Raw genomic sequence first — 19,336 nt, forward strand, 5'->3', positions numbered from 1 at the left:
CTTGCAAGGAAATACCTGCCATACAATGGCTTTTTGCTGTCACGAGAGGTTTCGGGATAAAAAAATCGTACGTAGACCAAATCACCCATACCCCCCCCCCTCCCCCTCCCTCTCCCCTCAAAAGTCAAATGGTCGGCCCCTTAGGTCTGCTGGCTAGAATAAATAGGAGCTAAATGTCCATGTCTTAAAACGTAGCGAGTGTATAAAATGTACTGTTGTACTCGTGACACAGAGGCTCTACGCATTATTAGAAACGTCAGCGACAGTTTCATTTTCATTCGCCTTCTCTACGTCGTTTACACGGTTGTTCCTGGAATGCTCCGCTAAAACGTACATTTCCTTTTTGGCTGCATCGGCATCTTTACAGCTATTGATAGAAAACAGACGCATGTTTAGTTAAACTGTCAAAATGAACGAAATCCCATCCTGAAGCTATCAATTTATGTACTTCATAAGTTACAGGCCTAGAACAAATGATTCAACATGGGTAAGGGCGCTTTCCATTTGTCAGAACTGGCCGGCCAAACCAGTCATTTTGAAAATGAAATGGGCTTTTACCGAGAAAGTTGGCTGAAAATCATCTCCTTCGTGCATACTATTAAGAATTTGACTGATCTCAGGCTAAACAGTTTTGATTAAGAGTGAAATACTCTCGTAACGATGGGAATGGTCTAGGCAAGTCATGATCAGTTCTGACATATGGAAAGGGCCCTAAGACTTGTCATTAAGAACTCATTTAAACGCGTCCGTGCGTTCCAAATCGAATAAGAGTTTGTCATTGTTGGTTTTTGAGGAGAGGAGAAAACCGAAGTACCCGGAGAAAAATCTTCTCGGAGCGAGGGAGAGAACCAACAACAAACTCAACCCACATATGGCGTCGACGCCGGGAGTTGAACCCGGGCCACATTGGTGGGAGCTAGTACCTATATCACTGCGCCGCCCGTGCTCTTTCCTGATCTGATTATGCAGATAGCCCTTTCCCCCGCCCCCGCTTCCCTACTGCTCTTTCCAGTAGGATGGCTACATTGACAGGAGCTAAGTGCTTGCACCACTGCGCCACTCTTGGTCCCCCTGATCTGATTAAGCAGATAGCCCCTCCCCACTCTCCCCACTGCTCTCTCCAGTAGGATGGCTACATTGATGGTAGACGAGCGCTCTCACCAGTCTGCACCTCTTTTGCTGCCCCCGATCAGATTATGCAGATCACTACCCACACCCTTCCCCACTGCTCTTTCCAGTAGGATGGCTACATTGATGGGAGGCGAGTGGTTTCACTAGTCTGCGCCACTGTTGCTACCCCTGATCAGATTATCCAGATCACCCCCACACCCTTCCCCACTGCTTTTTCCAGTAGGATGGACGTCTAGTTTCTCATTACGACTAGGTTCAAGACTTTTATTGAGGAAACGTTCTCACCCGCAGAACGGCAGGCGTAATGGACATGGTTGTGGCTTCCCCATCCAAATGATGCCATAATTTTCTGTGGACGTCTCAACGTCTTCTACAGTCTCATACATGTTTGACAAAAGGGTCTCGGGTAACCACAGGGACATAATACCAGCAATGAGTGTCATGACACCAATGATAATCAGAGGCAGGGTGATAGGCACGCTAGGAGATTGACCCTATAGACGATAGACAAACAAAACTCACAATTACAACAACTCAATAGATTGGGTTTCCAATCTTTTTCGTAATTCAAAATATGTATGAATTGAGATATATGAAATGGATAATATTTTGAACTGCGAATAAAGATATGACAGTGAACATGACCTCATTAGAATGAACAACCTAAACGGTTGAAAAAGATCCTGAAAAAATTCAGGCTTGACCGGGAATCAAACCCTGATCTTTGCAATTGATCGGAGGCAACCCTTTATCCATTGCAGTGACGGATCCAGGGGAGCTCCTCCTCCTGCCCCTTATCGCAGGGTCTGGATGACCGGGCCCTCCCTTTATCGGAAGTCCTGGATCTGCCACTGCATTGAGCTAATCCACCTAACTGGAGGGCAGGCCATTCTGAGTTCTAGTTGGCTTGATTTAGCTAAATGGATAAAGCGTTATGTCTGGTCAATCGCAAAGATCAGGGTTTGATTCCCGGTCAAGCCTGAATTTTTTCAGGATCTTTTTCAACCGCTTAGGTTCATTCTACTGCGAAGATCGTGTTCACCTACATATCAAAATAGGTATGTTAACTGGTAGATATGTGATCGGTGCGAATTAATATTTAGGACTGACCTATAGAATATAAAGCAACTTACCAATGCAATAAGAAACGGAACCACCATTCCTCCTATACGGGAAAATGTGGAACATGCACCAAGTGCCATATTCCTAAAGTAAAATCAAACCTTAAACAAGTCGCAACATCTTGACACAATGAGTGATTCTAGTTCACAACCTAGTGTTATTTAGAATAAGACGGAAGATAACTAAAGAAAATATAGATGTAAGTTTTCTATACTCGGACGATCATCGAATTTCATCCATGTTGTAGTTGTAAGTGTTGAAATCATTGCCAGAGAAAATGACACCTCCACATGGCTTACTCCAAATTCCGGCCGTAGTGCTGCAAAGAATTTCTCATCTGTCTGATAGGGCTCTTTGAATTTTTCTCACTCCGATCATTTCATTTACGAAGCACTTTCGAAGGTTTGACTGCACCGACCACCTAATTGGCCCTGATGCAGTTTTCACCTCTCGTAGCAAAATCTTCCACGGGAAACTTCTAATTCCTACTTTCCACAGTATGGCTACTTCCTCAGACACCGTGCGTTTGCGACCCATATCCACACTACCAAGTATGGTTAACTACCTCACCTGGTCTCATACAAGCAAACGTCACACTAGTCTGCGCAGCTGGCGGGATTAGCAGGCGGATTGTTGTAATCTTTTGACAAAAAGTCCCTCGCGGATCCGCCCCAAAGAAAGTATCCCGTGCAGAGCAATCCCACCAGCTACGCAGTTAAACGCCACGCGTAAGATATAATCCCTTGCGCGGTGGGTCTGCATATTCAGATTTCTGACCTTTCAATGCTCACATTTTCTTGGTTTCAAAATGAACGATTTTATTCACTCTGCCACTTTACGAATTATGTCCAACTTCCTGTTGTGCTACCGCGTGTGAGGCAGCCAGAGTGTTTGACATGTAACGTCTACAGACAATGGCTGCACTCTCTTATGTGATGGAATGTGATAGTTATTGTTGCTAAGACGTAGAGCGTGTCTTACCTTACAGTGGTCGGATACAGTTCAGTGCTGTAAAGGTAGATGTTGGAGAAGGAAGCTGATCCAAAGAACCTTCCAATCATCGCTAAAGCAGTCATGAGTCCTTTCATACCTGTATAAAAGATTAAAAGCAAGTAATGTTAGATCACATAACGGGTGCTTTACGTTGTGTCAAAAAGTCTCGGAAATTTCGGGCGAAACATGAACGGAACGCTTCATTCCAAGTGGAAATTCATCGAAAAAAGTGGCTCACCCCCAGAGGCGTTTCATTTTGATTGGACGGTCTCGAAAAATCCCGTTTCCAGTTACATTTTGCTGAGAAATAATACTGAAAAATTTCGATTGAAACGTAGCTAAAACGCGTGGACCCGGTTGGAAACTTTTGTTTCAAACGAGCAATGTCGTTTCATTATCTATTGGTTGTGTAGTTCGTCTGATTTATGACCGGTCGGTTTGGCAAAATGGAAAGCATCCTACATTTGCTGTATTGCTATGCTGGGTGTAAGATTAAGTACTACGCTACATGCCCTAACCTTCTGGGACAGCAAGCACAAGCAAAAAAGAGAGGCCACTGGCTACCATGAACAAGCAGTATGGGACACGGCGGCCGAAACTGAAAAAGGTAAAAGATTATTAATCAACACAAAATAATCAGTTATGTCAAGAATTCTGCTCTTATGTCAGGCCGACCGTTTCAAAACTTCAAGTGTAGTCAGACAAGTTACGGGTAGATAGTTAAGGAGCAAAGTTGTTGAGTTTGTTAATAAATTGTAAAATCTGCGATCTAATCTGCATAGCTCTTACTTGACTGGTATTTTCAAGAGTCGTGGGATGTTTGAGTTTTGACGGACGCATCTCGTTGATCAATCTCAACACTTCAACTATGTACAACGCTGCAGCAGCAACAAGTACTTCAAAGCTTTGCTATACGAAAACAACATGACAGACAAAGTCTTGCGCATGGTTGCGCATGCATTAAGAAAAGCTGTCTCTATGGATTGACAAGGTCGTTGTAACAGGAAAATTGACCGCGTCAAGAACCTTTTAAATAGGCATCTTATTTAGGAACAGCAAATGGTCAGAGTGTGGCCCAAGCCTATAAAATAGTTTCTATCTCCTGCTTAATGATTAAGTGGCAACCGGCATTCACCTAACGACTTCATGTCTACCGTATTGTTGCTTGTCAGTACCGCCGCCTCTCCACTCACCTCGCTGCTAGAGACATGTTGAGATACCCTCTCGTTGAATATCTCTGGCGGCAGGTAGCGATGAAAGGCGGCTATATTTACAGGCTAAAACTATCCCTCATCAAACGAGAACTTAACATGGCCTCGCCTTCACTTCAGGATATGACCATGGGCCACCTTAGTGGGAGGCAAGTGCTCTCATGGGCTCGGTTTGCTGCCGTCGGTGTCTTGATGCCGGCCCATTGGGCCTGTAAGACATCCACGGATGGAGACCGAGCCTAGTGCTCTCTCCGCTGTGCCGCCGATGCCCTCCCAGACTTACTATCTGAAGACAATCCATGCAATTGGAGTGTGAGGCAAGTCAGTCAGGAACATCAAAAACAGGTTCAGGTAAAGGTTGCCAGCCAGACCAGGAACATACAACATGATTCCGTAGAAAATCATATTCAGCACAAGCCTGAGGAGACAAGGGTGAAGGACGCAGATGATATAGGAATGAGATTGGGTAAGGCCGCAAGCATAGCTTAGGACAAATTACAGAAAATTCAGATCACAGAGTCAGTTCACAGCATACAGATGTTCCAGATTCGCAATGCTAAGCAACCCAATTTTCCCTTCTGTTCTTGGAGAAATCATTGCTGACCGTCCTGCAGGGAGTTAAATTTTGTGATCAAAAAGATTTGTGACTCCACGTCACAACCTCGTCACGTTTTGGGATGTTAATGGTTTTGGCACCGGCTTTTGCGATTTCTTCCTGCCCGAGCGAGGAATGATTTTTTAAGACGCCGAAGCCTCAGCATAAACAATACAATTCCAACACAGGCTTACCAGTTATAGCAAAGAATCACCGTTCTTTTTCTCATTCTCGACGTTCGCACGAGATCGAGCGGGGATCTCTTGATCCCAGTCTTTAGTTCGCTTTCCGCTGCTCTGCATCTATCCAGAATGGAGCTGAGAGCATCTGAGTCCACGTTCACAGAGCTCTTTTCAGCGTATGTCTTAAGAAGGGCATGTGCATCCTTTAAACGGCCTTGAGCCACCAGCCACCGCAAAGACTCTGGAAACATTCTAATTAAAATTTATATGAAATGTGTTAGCATGGTAAAAGAAAACAATTATTGGAGAAATGATTATTCTTGTTTGAGACTTGATATGAAGTCAAAACTCACCTACGCGGTCTTCCTTGAGATAAAGAAATGATAGTAAATAAATCAGTTTATATATAGTTTGTCGCTTCTGGATGGCTGTCGTGGATAGGTGATTATTCTGGCAGCTAGGACGTAATTAAGTGGCCGTTACCAGAAGAGCAGGCTGGCGCCCGTTTTTCTGCAACGTAGGTCAAAAGAACGTGGGGCATCTGGAAAGACCTTCCACCCACCTTGCTCGAATGTCAACAGGTTGTCAGTTTAACTAATATCTGGGGAAGGCCTCGATTCTTTTAACAACATTTGCCCTTAAAAAGGAATTGTTGTGCATGTTTTCCGTATGGCTCCTGGTGTGATATATACTCCTGGCTTGAAAATAATAGTTCGGAAGAAAAGCTAGATTTTATGGCTTTTATCAGCCAATCTTGTGGAATCCAGTCAGACAAACAATACTGGCATCTCACGAAATTATGAAACATTTTACAGGTGGCCACGTGTCAACTAGTGCTAATTTGTTCAATCAGGAAGAGACGACTTTCAAGTTACTAAGGGCTTGCCAAATGTCGGAACTGACCTGCTTGGCCGATCATCTTGAAACTTTCGGGCTCAGCTATTTAGGAATCGACTGATCTGGCTGGAGAGTCCTAACTAATAGGCGATTGATTCACCATACCTGCCCCAAGGGCTAATATCCTTCTAAGCCGCAAAAGGTGAAAAGTTAGGTGTAAGACACCACCCTATTGAAACCCTCATAAGTTATATACATGCTTACCTCCACAAAAGATAGAAGAGTCCAGGTGGAAAACTGGCGATAAGAAGTACATGTCTCCAGTCCCTTACGAGGTACGCAATCATGATCGTGATACAAGCGCCTAACACCCAAAAGATATCCTGCACTTTGCCTGCCAGGGTTCGGTATGAAGCCCCAACTAGTTCCAGAATATATACATAATGACCAACAAACAGGCCTGTGATTGCCGCAGCCGAGCAAAACCGCAGGAATGTAAAGAACGACAGGCAGTCCACAAAACTGGATGCTAAACTAAACCCAAACTAGGAAATAAAAGCGTATGTTACATATAATAGCACAGTCTTTCGATCTGGCCCCGGTTGTTCAAACGTTGGATAGCGCTATTGGGGGAAACTAATTGCACTATCCACAGGAAAGTGATTTATCCAGCCTTTGAACAACCAAGGCCTGACGTAGAGATTCTGAGTTGAAATATGGGGCGCTTTCCATTAAGCCTAAAATGCCGGAAGGTTCGGTTAGAGATCAAATGGAACGGACCATTTCTGTTTGGTCCTAGCAGAAGTTTTGGGTGTACTTTGACCGGTCCTACCAGTCGGACCGAAATGTTCCTGACAAAATTGTTCTCCCCAGTACTGCTCCTCTATATCCTGCACACAAAAACAATATGGCGGACATTAGTGAATCCTCCATTTTTAAGACGAACAGCAGACTTATCTGTCTTGTTGCTGTATCCATGCTTAATAAGAACAGGTGGATGACATTGTAGCGAACTGATTAATGAGTCAGTTAATGTCCCTCCTTCATTAATGAAGGAGGGACAGACGGAAGGAAATAAGGATTAAATAAACAAACAAACAAACAAACAAACAAAGATTTAGTGGTAGTGCATCCACGACATTGGGAAATATTCTCTCTGGGGAGACCATAAAACCAAACGAGGAATGGCGTAAACTCAGATATTCAAATCCAGGCCACATCGGTGTGAAGCGAGTGCTCTCATCACTGCGCCAACCTTCAATCTTGGACAAAAATGTTAAGAAAAATGCACGTTGTATGTCTAATTTTAGAATACTTCCCTCTAAACCCCGTTCACTCAAGATACTTCCGCTTCCCCCTCAAAAAAACAATGTTGAAGGGTGGCCGGAACATTTTTGTTCCCGATTAAACATCATTGACCACGAAGGGGGTGGGGGGGAGGTCACCATGTTGCCAAATTCACAGGGTGGGCCTCCTATGAGAAATAAAGTGCAAAATTCTTAACACTTTTAGTCGAAGATTGTTGTTATCTGAGACCGGCTTCAGGGCGTTGTCGCCGAAAACAATGTCTGTGTATCACGGCACTTAAAATTTGATTTACATCAAATTTACTGAGGAAAAATTTGATAATAACTGTAAGCCGTTGTACATCTGACAGTTGACTTTCTGAACTAGGTAACGAGCTCCTGTACTCTGGAATAGATCGTTGCACTTAAAGCGTAATCGTAAATATCAGTATAAATAGATTCCAATACTGTAATAGATAAACCTACCGCCAGCGCACTGCATAAGAATAGACAGAACCTTCGCCCAAAGAAATCAGATACTGCTCCAAAAAAGAGAGAACCTGCCATCATACCTCCAACAAATAGCGACTGCACTGTGGCAGCAATGTTCGCCTTTTCGCATATAAGGTTCCACTAAAACAACAACAAAGCAAAGATAAAAACAAAAAGGACGTTTTCGAACAAAAACAGCAAACGACGTTTTTTTTGAAAACGAGACAACTTGTTCATTAATAGTAAGCTCATGCATAATGTGACGTCATATAAAGAAGCAGGCCGGCATCTTGGATAGCATCTTACATTCTCAGATTCCGTTTGTCTATCAGTCTGTCTGTTTTTATGTTTTCATGTGCAAATCAGGGCAATTGTTTTATAACTCTCACTGGGATTTAAGAAATAAACAAGGATAGCAAAAACTATATTAATTCTGGCAGTTGAGAGTAGTATGGTAGGGACTGGTTAGACTCCATTCTTGCGGAGGAATCTCGTTAACATTTCCTGCATAGGAGTCTCCTTAACATTAACCACATTTTATTCATAAGATAACAACAAAGGCAAAAAAGGCTATGACATCATCCATCTAAAACCTGTCAATCCGCTTCAACCATCTAAAAATACCGAACGGCTTAATCCTAATGAGATTTCACCGCATTCTATTAATGAGATTAATACAAAAGGCTACGACGTCATGTGCGTTAATAAGGACTTTAAGATCCAACGACGCGACGGCAACGAGAACGTCGCTTAAAAAGTGGATTTGCGTTCTTTCAGTTTTAATCGCGATTGTTCCTACCCACTTACTTGGTCATCCTTCAAGTTCAGAAAGAGAAATAACATTTCGTCGTTGCTTGTTTACGTTTTACATAAAACACGAAATTAGGCATTTTTACGTCGCAGTCGTTCAAAAACGGCAAAGAAAATGTTCAAAACTTGCTGCACGTGTACAGTTGTTGTTTTGCTTATTAAACCTATAATTTACGTTCTCGTTGCCGTCGCGTCGTTGGATCTTGAAGTCCTAAATGTATTCCACTGTAAGTTAATGAGATTTCTCCGCAAAAAAGGGGTCTAGCCGGTCCCTTCTATACTACTGTTGACTGTCATCACCATGGAAATGGCGTATTTAGAACTGAACTCGTCCGCCTCGTTTCCAAGTCCAAACCGCAGATACTGTAACAAAACAAGAAATGAAACCAATTCTCACCTGAGTCACGGTGCTAGTAAATGACTGGTCGAAAGCGTAGCTTGTACATTCGGCACAGCATTTGTTCTCGTCACACGTGACGTTGGGAGTCACGCAATGAAATTTAGGCGTGCCAGTAGCGAAGACCAGTGAAGCTATTTGTATGGCGCTGGATACAATGACCAAAAAACAGGAAGAGAAGTACAGAAATTTCTGCCATAATCCAAACTCGCCAACATATCGCAAAATATCGTCAAAATGTTGATCAGCTTGTCGAGACATCCTATGTAAAAAAAAAAATAGAACTTGCCGCGTTTTTTTTTTTTTTTTTTTTTCAACTTTTGACATGGACAAATTAGAGAAAATCCGTCAATTCTGCTGAAAAAAGCGCATTAAATTTAGTAAAATTGCCAAGTTTGAAAGTGCTTTGTGAAGAATATGGCTCCTCAAGTCGCGACACTTTACAGACGGGGGGGAACAAGTTTGTGCACCCCACCACATCTGCAAATTTTCTTTACCATTATCTGCAAACTTTGCGGTGCTATCTTCGCTCGCTTAAGACGTATCATCTTGAAAGTGGGCAGTTTGTTTATTTTAAGGAGCTATTTCCAATGGTGTCGACGGATTTTCCCTTATTCGTCCACGTCAAAAGTTTAAAAAAACCGAAGAAGGGTCTATTGCTACGTGTAATGTCAGTATGTATTGGAAGAAAGCTAACGTTTAATAAGTGTATCTATAATTCCTTATTCTAAAATCATATTGTCTGAGATGTAGCCGAGTGTCAAACATTCGACTCAGTATTTCATCACTATATCATACACCTCAAAGCTCTATGCAAAAATACTCTTCGGCGTATCTTACAAATCTCTCCTCGGTGTTTTAATTAACACTGTGACTGAAACGCCCTGTTGAAGGGGGTCTCAATAAAGTTCTTTTTTTTTTTTGATCTAGAAAAGAACCATCTTTTCTCGGGTTTGTTATATCGTGACTTGAAAGACTTATAGAATGCTTTCCATTGTGCCAAGATTTCTTGAAATTTCGGTAGAAATAGAAATGGAACGCCTCGGTCCATGGGCAAATTTTCGGGAAAAAGTTATCCTCCTCCTTAGATATTCCTCTTTGACCGTTCCTAGTGTCCGACCGAAACTTGCCGCTTCCAGTCCCAATTCCCTTAAAAGTTGTCAAAATTTGGTCGAATCCTAAATGGAACCCTTTCATCCGTTGGGAACCTTTACTTTAATCTAACAATGTCGTTCCGTTTTTCCTCTTACAGTTGCACCGGTCTCTGATCGGTCGGCTTTGGATAATGGAAAGCATGGACAGCATAGCTTCAGTATTGACCAATTGAATGCACAAATTTAATGACATGCAAGGACCTTGAGAACTGGTAAACATTCAGTCTACCAAATTCATATATCTAATTTGTATTTGGCCTTAGGGGGAAATGCAGGGTTGAATGACTGAAACAGTGGAACATGGTAATAAGAATTTTGTTATGCCGAATTTATTCGATTAAACGCCGCGGTGTTTATTGAATTTTTAGCGTTTCCAATGCGTCGTTTATTCAAGGGCGGCGTTTATTTCGAAATCCCTTTTTTTAATCACTGACAACAGTTACTGTAAATCGTTTATTAATATTATGTAATTTAAAGGTTCCATTGTCACTGTTATTTTGCTGAGATAGAATCGTAAATGTCTGGATGGTGTAAATTACCAAGTTGTACCGAAGTTTTTCTTATCATCCTCGAGTAAACACCGTATTCTTCTCGTTAGGCCGCGGCGTGTATTCGAGGGCGGCATTTAATCGAATAAATACGGTATAGCTGGAAATTTTTTCCCAGCAGCAGGTGCTCTCATTGGTGTTTACTTTGAGGTCACATGAAATCTAACAATGACACTGTTTCCCGCTTAAATCTCTGAGCGGGCAATATTGCAGTTCCGGCCCCTCTCGTTTCCAACGATCATTTTATTGCTGGTTTTCAGAGTCACGCCATTCAAAATAGATCAAAATTAAAAATCAAAACCGTTCAAAGACAAAGTCCTGAATCTGGGAAATGAATGGAGGTAAATATGCAAAGACCCTGGCCAAGACTCGTATAAGAGATATCCGAAGAAATGTTTAACTCAAATTTATAGAGATTTGTATGGAGACGCCATGCTGGGGCCCATCCGGATGGGCACCAAGATGGAAGACGGAAACCAACAGAAACATCTGTTAGCGAGTTTTTCTACAAGAGCGTGAGATTATTCCTCGAGGAACTCATAAACATTGAAGTAATCCTTTTTCTTATACATGAACAGTTTAGATAGAAAAATTTCCCCCAAATAAGACACTTTTTCAACCTACCTGACAGCTCTCTCCAGGGGCACCCAACGAGAATATAGTTCAAAACCACATAAACATAGCATTGTTGAACGTACTTTAGTATTTAAACGGTAGATAAAGGCTTATTTTTATCCCCTAAAATTTTTTTGTCTGTTCGGATTTCCTAGCTGAAAGTATAGTGATCCGAAAATTATAGGGATCAAAATTTACCTTTTCGAAAATTTCAGCCAGAAAAAAGGCTCCCGAAAATTCTAGGTGACCTTTTTAGGGTAAAAATCCCTTAAAAATGGGCAATTACACGATTTTTTTGAAGCTCGAAAATCCTAGGAGAGGCAGGCAAGCAAGAAATTTTTCAGAAAATGATCCGAAAATTCTAGACCTCAAATCGTCTTCCGAACAGATAATTTTCCGAAAACTGTCGTTGGGTGCCCCTGTCTCTCAGCCTTCATGTAAATGCCACGTCACGCAAAAGCTTAGAAATTCAAGCGTACTTTTATCACAAAATTTAATTTAATTTAATTTAATTTCAAAACTTATAAGGCGCAAATATCTATATAAATATATTCAAATGCGCCGCAGGGAAAAAGGCAAAACAAAACAAAACAATAATACTACTAATAATAAAAATTATGAATAATTATGATAACAAAAATGATAAAATAAGATGATAATATAGATATGGAATAGAAGAACTAATGGCTAAAAGTTAAAACGATAGAATCTGTTAGCAAAATCTTAAAAATCATAAGCTGAAAATTATTTATGATCTAGTAAGCTACAAATACAATCTTTCAATCTAAGAGGAACAAAATACTTTTTTAAAAAGGTGAGTCTTCACCTTTTTCTTAAAATTGTCAATTGAAATGGATTCCCTAATAAGTCTTGGCACAGCATTCCATAACTTAGGTGCAGCAAACAGAAAGGCCCGTTCACCGAGAGTTGCCTTGGGCTTAACATTCGGATAACTAAGTAGAGTACTGTCGCTAGAACATCTTAAATTATATTTTGATACAGGCTTAGGAGTAATTAAAAAACTTAAGTTCGAAGGTGCTAAGCCCTTAAAAATCTTAAAAACAATCAACAGGATTTTAAAAACCAAGAACCATTTTGACGCGAGAATTGGAATGAATAATTTTTTCAGCTGCTCTAAAACATCATGAAAGTAAAATCTCCGTGGGATAGATAGTTTGAATTTGAAAGTCGCCATGTGAAAACCAACAGTAAAACTTTCGTGCTACCCGGTAGAAAAAGCTCGCCCGGTTGACCTCGGGTACTATGAATTTGGCTTGTCTCCAGGTGAAATGTACACACCTTATCTCACGCAAGACAAGAATCTTATATTATGGATGAAAACACGGCCAAGATTAAACCAACATCATTTCGGTTACTAATCAATTAAACTGCTCACAATTTTATTAAAACGGTTATTACAGTTAACTTAAGAGTTACCTCTGTGTTGTCTCCTTCACAGCCGCTCGGGCTGGAGGTCAAGCAAGCTTATTATAGGAGACCACAGAAATCCAATGGCTTTGAACTGATCATGAGGTCACAATGATGATGTGTTCATTTTTTTCTCAAATAAAATAGAACTTTAAAATCTCTGGCTGCAAACATAAAAGATGATATAAGGAAAAAAACTGGAATGCCTAACTTGCAATTATTCAAACTCGGTATGAACTTAAATTAGGTCGCTTTCAGTTGCAGAGCGATAATCTTGCATGAGAGGATTGTGAAAAAGAAAATGTCCATCCATTTCATGTGCTTTGCAGGTTCTAGACACTCTATATTAGACGAGGGTGTTTTGAATGGCGAAATGTACCTTTTGGAAATTGACAATAATTTACAATCTCTCTATCTTGACTTACCTTAGATAACTCAAAATGAACAACGTAATAATAGGCAATTTTCATGCACTCCACCATGAAAGCCACGGAGGTACTAAGGGTACCTTGCGGAAGCGGCTATTAATTACATGTTGGGTCAAAGATTTTTTTTGGCCAATCAAAAGCTTGTATTTAAATCATGCGCAGATGTTTCATGCAAGAAGTACCGATAGTCATCAATGTAAGATTGTCTACATTCAGTACGAATTCACATTTTCACCTCAGTCCAAGTATAAATGATGCCTTGAGCTTTGGGTCGAACACTTTACACTGAATTAATCTTCTTAAATTCAATTCATCAATTCAACATTTTTTTAAATCATGACATGAATGCTAAATAGCCCACGTTCAATATATTAAAATTATAAACATTTTATTATTAAAGTATTAACACGACTGTGAGGCTTTAGGGACAAAATCGGAAATTTTTCAACACTGAGTAGACGTAACGCCAACTTGGGTCAAGAGCTGTTGTCAGCTCCTCAGTGTTTATTTGCCAGGTGTCAATTGATCACACATTTGGATCACATCGGATCACACATCTGGCAAAATGACAAGAGGTAGTACCACTTTATGAGAAAACCTAGCTAGCCTGTGCAAAAACGCCCCCTCCCCTCAGAAAAAATCCGGGGAGGGCGTCTGTATACAGGCAAGAAAAAATCATGCATCATAGTAAAAACAAACGGGTTAAATCATGGTGATTGCATTGCGGCGTTGTAATAGGTAGGGATATATTGTTGCTGCCATTAGAATTACTCTGTCTTCGAGAAATTCAAATCTCAAAACATTTCTAAAAATTCGAATTTTGGCTAATGTACCACCCAAACATCCATACAGGTGACCTGTTTCAAGAAATGATATTAAGAAATCCCCAATGAGAATTTAGAAAAGTTCGAAAATTCGTTGCCTGCGTGCAGACGTCTCCTATTTCTTTTGTTGCACGCGGAAAAGGGAAAAGGTCCCTTTTCCGCGTGCAACAAAGGAAATAGGAGACGTCTGCACGCAGGCAAGAAAATTCGATAAAAAAGACCTTTTTTTATTTGCGAAATTGATGCAAATTTCAACAATTTTCCTGGAAGGTCTGGAAGCAAAGCTCCCATCGACTTGATGTTACACACGCATTCACCAAGATTGTATAAAAAGGTCTCTCAAAATAACTTTTGTAATAAAGTTTTTGTTTGCACCATGATTGCGTGCAGTTTTGGCGGTCGAAATAACGCCCAACTTTAACCGCAAAAAATCGATTCTGATATGTTGCAAATTGATACTACATGGAAGAGCTGTGATTCTTTTAACTATACCTGAAGTTTCAGCACTACAAATTAAAATGCTTTCGAATAATAAAATTTTACTGGAGCTCCTCAGGTCACCGTAGGCGACAAGAACGTGAAATGTACCGAAAACGTTGTAAACAAAGGAAAACTTACACGCAAGTTATTTCTAGCCCATCAAAGCGCAAAGAAAGGATGGAAATTTAGGTATTATCTCAATAAGTATTGCTTTCTGAAAATCTAAAAAGACGAAATTGTCCGTCGAAAAGTGAAAAAAAAGATGAAAAATTTCTGAAAAAGAGTACCAGGCTGAAGGTCGCGAGATTGCGTCGGTTGACCATCGTTTAATTCTGAACTCTGAACTAAAGTAAAAGGCTTTCAGTCCATCAATCAAGTCCTTGAAAAGGCTTCAAGTACCCTAATAAACTATCGACAAAGTATGCCAGATAATAGAATTCCTTTGATAAAAATGAACTATAACACTCAAGTCAGATTGGTGTCAGAATCATGATGATAATACCCACAGGGTAAACGTGGCGTAGCCTGAATTTCAGCCGATTACTTCGAGTCCTTTCTACTCCTTCGGTTAGTATTTTGCTTAAGGAAACCAAATTGGGCGTGGCATGTAAAGCGACCATACAGTAGCATTAATTGTATGACCGTTTGTTTGTTTGTTTATTTATTTTTTTTTTTCACGTCCTAGACACCTTGAATTGGACCAAAATCTGCAACGTACCCCTTTTAGGGAAACTACGAGAATTCTTATCCCTTTCATAAAGGAATCCCCCTTCTCCGAAGATAAAGCCAAGGGAATGCGCGTTAATACATGTATCTGACAGGGAGTAAAAGAGGAAAGAGAGAGAGGTTTCTTTTAAGATTTTACGGAGGAAGAAACTGATATAAATAGAAAGTGTCACGAGGGTCTTTCAAATCGTTAAGACATCTGCGGCTACTTCATGGCTGTGTTGAGTTTGCAGATCACTTAGTTTCTTCTTGAGGACGGACAGCCCTGACATCACAATGGTCTCGGGTTTCAGTGAGCCACAGGACTGTAAAGAAACGTGAAAAGAGGTTAGGACAAGTGTAAAGCAGTCCTTTACAGACCTTTGTACGATTTGTTTTAAACTTTAGACTGACCAGGTGGCAAAAATCCATAAACACCCTCGGAAAAAGCACCCTAAAACTAGTAAACTTGCGAATTACGTGTGAGATCGGTGTATTGAAAACTAACAAAGATATGAATCCTCAACATAGCAAAATTTAATACAAATTTGTATGATTGTGGACAACTTTGTGGCCCATCATTCAAACGTCTGTTAAATTACACGACTCGTTAGGAGGGGTTTAACTCTAGCAACTAGAATAACTTATTCCTACTGTGCTATAACATAGCATACCTCTACATTAATGAAGAATTTGTCTGCTTTTGCATTTGGGTCAAAAGGAGCTTGATCTGGAAAAGGTAAAAAAAAAGAGAGAGTTAATTTCATAAAGATGGTCTCAGCATTCAGACAACGCCATAGACTGATCTCTTGATCTCTTAATATCGTAAAATTGCGAAACATCTCCACTTTGCAAAAAATATAAAAATAATTTGTACTCTACGCATTTCACCATGGGGTGAGAAAATAATGAGCAAGTAAACATGTAGTTAAAACTAGGTTTTATCAATCACTTCACCCTGCAAGCAGAGCCATCTTTTGTCTTCTTTTTGGTCGAGACTGCCTTAGTCACGTAACAGTGGCGGATCCAGGGGAGGGGCCCGGGGGCCCCAACCCCCCCCCTCATTTTTAGACCAAAGAGAGGCCCAAAGGGCCGAAAAAAATTTTTTGCGACCGTCCCCCCCTTATCTCAGGGTCTGAATGCCCGCCCCTCGCCCCCTTCCTTATCTGAAGGTCTGTATCTGCCGCTGCGTAAGGCCTATGAAGTCGCCGCAGCCCGGACTTCTCGACGAGTCAATTTTTCTTTCTCTCGTCAAACTGGTTTTTCGCGTGCGTGCATCCATTTTTTTTATTAACCCATTCGCTCCTGGAGATTTTGCCGAAAAACGCGTTTTGAAGCTAGTCGAGTGGTTTTCTGGTCACTGTCATGCTATAAAGGGCTAAAACTTACCACAAACCGGTTTACAGGTCGAACACTTCGCGGCCTTCTGATCCAGATGCAAAATATCAGCTTGCGAAGTTCGGGCATGCGCAGTGACAAGTGACACAGCAGTGACACAGCAGTCTTGACTTTTACTTTTCGCTTTCTCTCCTCCCTTCTTTTTTCGCTTTTCTTGCCTCATTTTTTTTTTCTCTTGCTGGGCATTTAGTAGGCTTCAATTTGGTGGGAAGAGTTTTTAGGGAAGCTTTTAGGATCTTAGGATTAGGTGAAAGGAAAGGTAGGTGGGTAATGGAACAAGATTTTCATGGAGATTTTCAGGTCAATGTCACGTGGTTTTTTGCTTCTTTCTCCGGTGTCCTTGACTGAATTGTGCTCATTCTGGTATGGTTTGAAAGATCTCTTCACTCTGCACAAGTTAGCGAAGAAAGTTGTCCTTGACCGTTAAAATTGATGACGCCACAAAGGGTAGAAAGGACCTGGATCCGCACGGGCGGTTACGGGCGGTTCAGGGGCGAATGGGTTAAACCAATGGTTGTAACTGAGCCCGCTCTATCAAGCACACGGCCATTAAGCCTGGGGTTGAAACTGTATCCTAGCAACATGCAGCGCATGCTCAACGAAGATCTTACTCGATCCATGCAGAGTCTTTCTTGAGTACGCGACAATCGGGTAAGTGAAAGAAGGGCTCTGATCACTCACTTCAGTTTCATCACAGATTGCTCTCTGGACTAATATAAGAAATACGGGACTGCTTACAGACTTGCAGTCTAGAATAAACTCGAAGTCGATTAACAAATACCTTGACTAAAGACTTAAAAGACAAAATTGATTTCAAAACAAACAAAACATGCATTACGTCAAAGTCTAGTCTGTTTACTTACAGGTGTCTTCGTCCAGTTCTGTGTATTCACTTTTAGGCCTACAAAGAAAAAATGTGTCGCTGCCGTAAATGATGTGAACATGACGGGAAGTCTGCAAAACTGGTCACTCCTTTTACAAGTACCTCCTGGCTCCTAGCTGAATGTTTTCGTTACTTTATTTCCTCTTTGCTTCAAAAAGTGGGAAAGCTGACTTTTACGCTCACGTAGAAGCGACTATGCCACAAGAAAGGTCTTCATGTTGAAGGATTCGGGAATACGTTGAAAGGTCATTTCCAAGCATGCACACTGCATCATTTTTGGGCGACTTAACTTCCGGCCGCTGTAGTAGAGATTGTTGTGGCAATTTGCTTAGAGTCCCTATTACCCATGCACGAAGAGTGCAAATGCAAAGAATGTTTCTTACAAAGTAGGCTTGCTGGTGAAATTTGCTCGTCTGACATGCATAAGAGGGAGCCATTCAGCTTATGCTGGTTAATAAATGGGGTTAAGTTAATTAACATCTGATTAAATAACTAGCATGGTGTTCTGGACTGTAAATTTGGGTAAAGGGCATTCATGCAGTTTGAGTGAAAAACACACAACTCACTTTTGACAAAAACATGATCTAAAAATCAATACCATGCATACATATCCATGCATACATATACATGTATGTACAATGAAAAAATCTTAAAATCTTAAAATCTTAACACAAACCATTCCTCCGGTCTTGGGTATGTTGTGTGTCTCAAGGAATTATCAGGGTCATACTCAAATGCTACGCCAGCTGTTGGATTCCATTTGGCATGTTCTTTGGCAAAGCCCTGTTATGTAAAGAGACATGAATTTTAGAATAAAAGATACTGTATTTACTAGAACAAGCGCTCTGGTGCATATTAAAGAATTGTTTTAACTGCCTTTCATTTTGATTATATCAGGACCAAGGCACTTATTGAGGGGGGGGGGGGGTGGGGGTGGTCCTTATCAACTTTTTTGTCCCAAATGTGACGATTTTATAGGGCCGGACCTATTGGAGTATGTATGAGAACTAAAACTACAGTGTCAGTCAAGGATCAGGAATGGAAGACATGATACTCTTACCTTTTTTGCAAAGGCCCGAAGCTTGAGCTCCTGTAGAAAAGATAAATAATGTGAGAAAACTGAAAAAATCATCTTGGGCGTGGCTTACTAATGGTACTCGCTAATGAGGGAAGTAGGAGTAGTGTTGACTGAAACGATGATTTATTTTTTGTTGAATAAAACAAACATGGAGCCATAAGGGGAATTGCAAGTAGCCCATGAATCACCCCATACAAGTCATGGAATGGGAACGACAGTACACTGTATGACGATTTTCTTTTGTATGGGGTTGTAGCTAAGAAAAAAGGCAGCTGGCTGATAAAAGATTGAGCCAGTCAAAAGAAAGGAAAAAGGGGCTTCCTTTAAGCCATGTGATGACCGATTATGGAAAATGTTCAAGACCTTGTTGGACCTGACATGAAATAAAATAATGTTTCCCTCACTGATTTTCCTTTTTCACTCCACTCCACTTGAGAGCCTATTCACAGGCTGATTGAAAACTTATGTGTTGTCTTTTTACTTTTTCATTAAAGAAGAAAGAAAATTTGATCCTGAAATCACAGAAAACAATTCTGAGCTCCAGATGAGAATTGAACTCTTGACCTGGATGCTCTATTAACCACTGAGCTACTGGAGCTCTATGGTGAGCTGTGTCTAATCCACTGATGTCCCTTTTCTGATGCATTTTGAATGTTTTTGTAGTGTCCTTTATGGAATTCTTGTAAAGAAATTGTTCCAGTTATAATCGATGAAAGATTGGGTGGGTCAATCCGATTAT

The 19,336-nt window shown here is 40.9% G+C and overlaps 2 protein-coding genes across 2 annotated transcripts in view; both read right to left on the reverse strand.

The window, feature by feature from the left end:
- Positions 1–222: 222 nt before the first annotated feature.
- LOC140926852 (organic cation transporter protein-like) lies at positions 223–13,315 on the reverse strand. Its single transcript, XM_073376530.1, has 11 exons — positions 13,227–13,315; positions 9,057–9,318; positions 7,844–7,990; positions 6,336–6,616; positions 5,247–5,486; positions 4,741–4,875; positions 3,765–3,844; positions 3,235–3,343; positions 2,265–2,337; positions 1,417–1,625; positions 223–367 (listed from the first exon to the last, which is right to left on the reverse strand). The coding sequence occupies exons 2-11, from the start codon at positions 9,315–9,317 to the stop codon at positions 238–240; spliced, it is 1,665 nt and encodes a 554-aa protein (XP_073232631.1). The 5' UTR covers position 9,318; positions 13,227–13,315; the 3' UTR covers positions 223–237.
- A 2,065-nt stretch (positions 13,316–15,380) lies between these two features.
- The window catches only part of LOC140928327 (DNA-directed RNA polymerase II subunit RPB3-like), a 10,144-nt gene continuing 6,188 nt past the window's right edge, over positions 15,381–19,336 (reverse strand). The window contains exons 8-12 of the mRNA XM_073378065.1: positions 18,580–18,609; positions 18,196–18,302; positions 17,500–17,537; positions 15,913–15,968; positions 15,381–15,564 (exon numbers count right to left, since the gene is read on the reverse strand). Coding sequence (XP_073234166.1) covers positions 15,442–15,564; positions 15,913–15,968; positions 17,500–17,537; positions 18,196–18,302; positions 18,580–18,609 — 354 coding nt within the window. The 3' untranslated portion in view covers positions 15,381–15,441. The remainder of the gene's footprint in view (positions 15,565–15,912; positions 15,969–17,499; positions 17,538–18,195; positions 18,303–18,579; positions 18,610–19,336) is intronic.

The sequence above is a fragment of the Porites lutea genome, chromosome 2 (genome assembly GCF_958299795.1).
Source record: "Porites lutea chromosome 2, jaPorLute2.1, whole genome shotgun sequence".
Lineage (NCBI taxonomy): Eukaryota > Metazoa > Cnidaria > Anthozoa > Scleractinia > Poritidae > Porites > Porites lutea.

Coding starts and splice junctions, on each gene's coding strand:
- LOC140926852 (XM_073376530.1), bottom strand. CDS start 9,317: ATGTCTCGACAAGCTGATCAACATTTTGACGATATTTTGCGATATGTT. Junction 7,991..9,056: donor TTACTAGCACCGTGACTCAG/GTGAGAATTGGT, acceptor TTGTTGTTTTAG/TGGAACCTTATATGCGAAAA. Junction 3,344..3,764: donor TGTGCTTGCTGTCCCAGAAG/GTTAGGGCATGT, acceptor TCTTTTATACAG/GTATGAAAGGACTCATGACT.